This window comes from Glycine max, chromosome 12, assembly GCF_000004515.6.
Source record: "Glycine max cultivar Williams 82 chromosome 12, Glycine_max_v4.0, whole genome shotgun sequence".
Classification (NCBI taxonomy): domain Eukaryota; kingdom Viridiplantae; phylum Streptophyta; class Magnoliopsida; order Fabales; family Fabaceae; genus Glycine; species Glycine max.
The window spans coordinates 33534463-33538828 of record NC_038248.2 but is presented as its reverse complement, the minus strand read 5'-3'; the positions used below and the strand labels follow the sequence as shown (position 1 = coordinate 33538828).

General features: G+C 33.5%; 1 protein-coding gene across 1 annotated transcript; it reads left to right on the top strand.

Annotated features, from left to right (window-relative positions):
• Positions 1-3312: 3312 nt before the first annotated feature.
• Positions 3313-3624, top strand: LOC102666599 (uncharacterized). Its single transcript, XM_006592594.3, has one exon. The coding sequence runs from the start codon at positions 3313-3315 to the stop codon at positions 3622-3624; it is 312 nt and encodes a 103-aa protein (XP_006592657.2).
• The last annotated feature ends 742 nt before the right edge of the window (positions 3625-4366 follow it).

The following is a 4366-nucleotide window of genomic DNA, read 5'->3' as shown; positions in this document are numbered from 1 at the left end:
CATGATAACAAAAGAAGGAAAAAAAACATGCAAAATTAATTAATAATTTTTTTATTTTAAAACACATTTAATTTAAATCAATTCAAAAGGATAAAGGTCCACATCCGCTTAGTGAAAACATAATAGAATTTTTTTTATATAAATAAAAGGTAAGATTATCCCGGCTCAAAACAAGGTCGTCCACTCTAAATAAATAATAAAAAGAAACTAAAGTAGAAAAGTATAACGCAATTGTATCATTCAGTAAATCATAACATGTGAAAATCATAATATGCGAAGTAAAATCCTATGCCCCAATGTCACACTTATCAGAGCATATCCCTATCACAGACTAATTCTCTCCATCTCTAGCATGTGACTCATCATATGAAGGCTCACCTAAAACAAAGTGGCAATCAGCCCAAACACAAACACACACCGGGAGTGAGTTATCACATTCGTATATAGTAAAACATTAGAGCATGTGAAACATATAATACTTAAAGCTGAATTTATATAAATAACATTACTGCACAAAATCGCACGCATTATTCACACCCATTCAAGTTTACACACTCCATAAAATAACATCAACCACAATTGTTAACTCAATGAAATTCAAACACAAGCGTTATGCAACAATTATACTAAGACTCAAGCATATATGCAATGTGGTACCATGTCAGTGAAAAACAACACTGGGGCGCTTAGGAGTACATGACAAAGCACACCACACAATGGGTATACTCGGTCACTCTCACTAAGTAACATCATAAGGTGACCAGTCAGGGTTACTCTGTTTTGCGAGAATGCCCCAACAACATGGGATCAACATGGGCTTAAAGGAGCACTCAAACCGAGTATCTTTACCCCCAAGGCCTAGAATCCCAAGAATCCGTTTGGGCCTCACCTTCCTGATTCAGGTCCAACCCCTAAAATATTTTTTTTTTTCACGCAGACACTGTTTATGAGTTATATAATACCCACGACCTCACTCTTATATTTCAAACATATTTAACAAATTGCGCTATAGTTTAACCCTTCAGGATCCTAACTAGGAATCCTACAATTTCCTTTAACACTGCGCATAAAAGTTCTCTCAAGGTAAACACTGGTCGGGTTACTGTATAACTCATAACTCACATGACAAGTAATATCACTACAAATATCAATCACACACTCATTCACAACCATATTTCATGTCTAGAGTTTAACATTTCACACTTTAACTAATTACAAAATATACTCAACAATTAAATAACAATGTATCATAATAATAATAACATACAATATTTAACTTCAAGGCTTATAAACAAATAACTATAAAATACACGTAAAATATATATATAAGTATATTATATTAAAATATATATATATATATATATATATATATATATATATAACAAAATATATATTAACGTAATATATATATATATATATATATATATAACATAAAAAGTATTAAATATACATTAATATAAAATAATCACAATAATATTAAATATATCATTAAGTATATACAAATTATATATAACAATAAAATATATACTCATATTGATTTCTATGAACAACATGTATACCTATATTCTAAATATATTTCAATTAAGTTACCAACATCAAGAAAATGCCTAATTACAATGTGAATACAACTTAAGTTAATTTCTTTAAATGATTTCAGTCAATTCAATTATCCAACAATCCCTACACATACGAATTTCATGACGAGAAATCACCCACGTGAAATAAAATGTAAAGTTTGTAAAAAAAACAGTATCAATATATATGTACACGTATACATTGCGGTGTGAAAAAAAATAAAAAAAAATAAAAAGAACAAGATTGAAAGGCCAACATATCTGATATAAACAAAATCACCACCACATGATTTTTATGCTAATTATAAAGAATTCTAATTCCTAAGGTACACATCTAACACAGGAACCCATCAATTCTACAACAAACTCGCAACAGAACACCAATTGGTTCATCAAACACACTCAATCCGCGATTAAACATGAAAACATAATTAAATTCATAAACACCCCAAAATAACCCAAAAATTGATCCTCTAGGGATCCCTACACATGTTCATTCTAATCCCCAAGCGTGAGTAACTTATCCCTTACCTCGATGTAGTCGCTTAAATGTTCTATGTTAGCAATGGTGGCATCTCTGGTGCTCTCTAGAGCTCCTCCTCTGGTTGCTCTGTTAGGGTTCTTGTGCGTCAGAAAAGAAGAAAGAAACAGAATGTGTTTTTCAAAAAGCTGCTCTAGGTTAACATTTGGCTTATATAGTGGGAATTTATGACCTAATAATTTTTTTTTTACTTATTTATTTATTTAGTAATTTATTAATTTCTTAATTACTTATTGAAAGTTACGGCTGTTACACCGAGTGGGCCGAGTTGAAAGAAACTTACTACCTTGAGGACAAGGTGTTTCCTGAAGGGGCAAGGGATGATAAGCCAGGAACTATGGAGGTACAAGGTCCCAATAGTAGCAATGAAAGGCCTAAAAGGAAAATCCAACCATCCAAGCACTTGAAAGATTATATGTGAAGAGGTTCTAAAATCGGTTATTGGAAGGAATAGTTGGCAGCATAGGATTGGATTAACAGAATATGTCTTATGCATGTTTGTTAGAATAATTTCGTTAGTATTAGAATAATTTTGTTAGTATTGCGAGTCTATTATTCCATGTCTGCACCTTGTCAGTTGGTGTCGTTTAGTACCTATGTTAGATATATATTGAACCTTTGTCTTGTATGAAAGGCAACAGGAAAATTATCATACTTTCTTCTTCTCATCTTTCTTCATTGGAGGCCTCCCTTAGTCCTCGAATTCTAAGGGGTTATCCCTGCATTCCTAACAATCTGTCACGAGATAAGGAGATTACAACATATTCAAATGGTAAAGTGGTTAGAGAAAACATGTCAATTTGAGAGTCCTTCTGTTAAGGACATGACGTCCTGACTCTTATGTCAAGACTGACATGTGTATCGGAGAACCTCGTAGTTTGACACGTGTATTCTGTGGACCCTAAACATTACAACAACAATTACCCCATAGTAATATATTTGTTACAATACATAGCCCTTTTTTACTAATTTGAGAGTGTAGAAAATAAAATAAAATTCCTCCGCATGATGGATTTATGTTTAATTTACCTCAACTCAAAATGAATGAATGGAAATCTAGCTCTATTATATTTATGTAAAGTCACATCAAGAACATGTGGATTGCGGACTGGGACATTTTAGTCAAATATCTATCTATCTCTCTCGAGGTTCGAGCTGCCCCCACCCTCGTTTCTTTCTTTCTCGACTGGATCCATGATGAGTGGGTATTCCAGGATTAGCGATGAGTCCAGCAGCCAGCAATCTGCAAGATCCATGGATGAATTTTCAGAAAGCAATGAAGGAGAGAAATTCGGAGTGATGCTGGGTAGGAGTGCTTCTTCTTCTTCTTCTTCATCTCAGTTTCAGTTTCAGAGGGCATTCTCAATGAGAAGATCTTCATCAGTTTCAGAAAGATACTGCAGGATCCACGACCAGTACACGCCACCGCCTATTGGATCTAAGAAGAAGCAGAGAGGAGGAGGACCCAATAAGATCCTCAAAGCCTGTAAGCGCCTCCTTCGACTCTAGCTCTCTCTGCTTTACACTTTTCTTTCAGACCCGCCCAAATATCATTGTACTACTTTACTGCTTTCAAAACTACATTGATGCCTACTTTTTATTTCGGAACAACATGCGCTGCTTGTCGTTCACTTGCTATATACACGCAACAAAACGATAACTATATGCATGCATGTTTAGACAAGTTCGATCATAAGTATTTTTTTTTTCTTTTTCATTTATGATTTGGAATTAATTATGGAATATGCATTCAAATATAGCCTATGTCATCTTAAAGAAAGAAAGAAAATCCCAACACAACAAATTGCTAAGGATTTCATCGAGTAAACTTCTACCTTCTCTTTGTGAATCTGAATCCTATCAACGCCACTTTTGGTGTTTGGTGCTAATCCTTGTTAGAGATACTTTTTAGTGCTTAGGAACTAGTTAAGTCAATGCAGAGTATCACAAATTTTGTTAATGATTTTTTTATCAAGAAACTTAAGTGACTATCTCTACTAGTGACATTTGTTTTCTATTCAATCCATATTTTACTTGAAAGAATTCAAGTTCAGTTTTCTTGAAATCAATGATATGTTAATCATTGACGCATAATTTAAATAGTATTAGGATGTCTCTTCTTTTCTTTTTTACCACTGTTCCTAATTAGAAAAAGTAAGATCCGTCAAATTGAAGGTGTCTCACGACTCAGATGGAATCACCATAACAATCATTACCGGTAGCGATGTACATGTACTGTACTCTCTGGTTG

Excerpts from the sequence above, each read along its gene's own strand:
- LOC102666599 (XM_006592594.3), top strand. The coding sequence starts at position 3,313 with ATGAGTGGGTATTCCAGGATTAGCGATGAGTCCAGCAGCCAGCAATCT.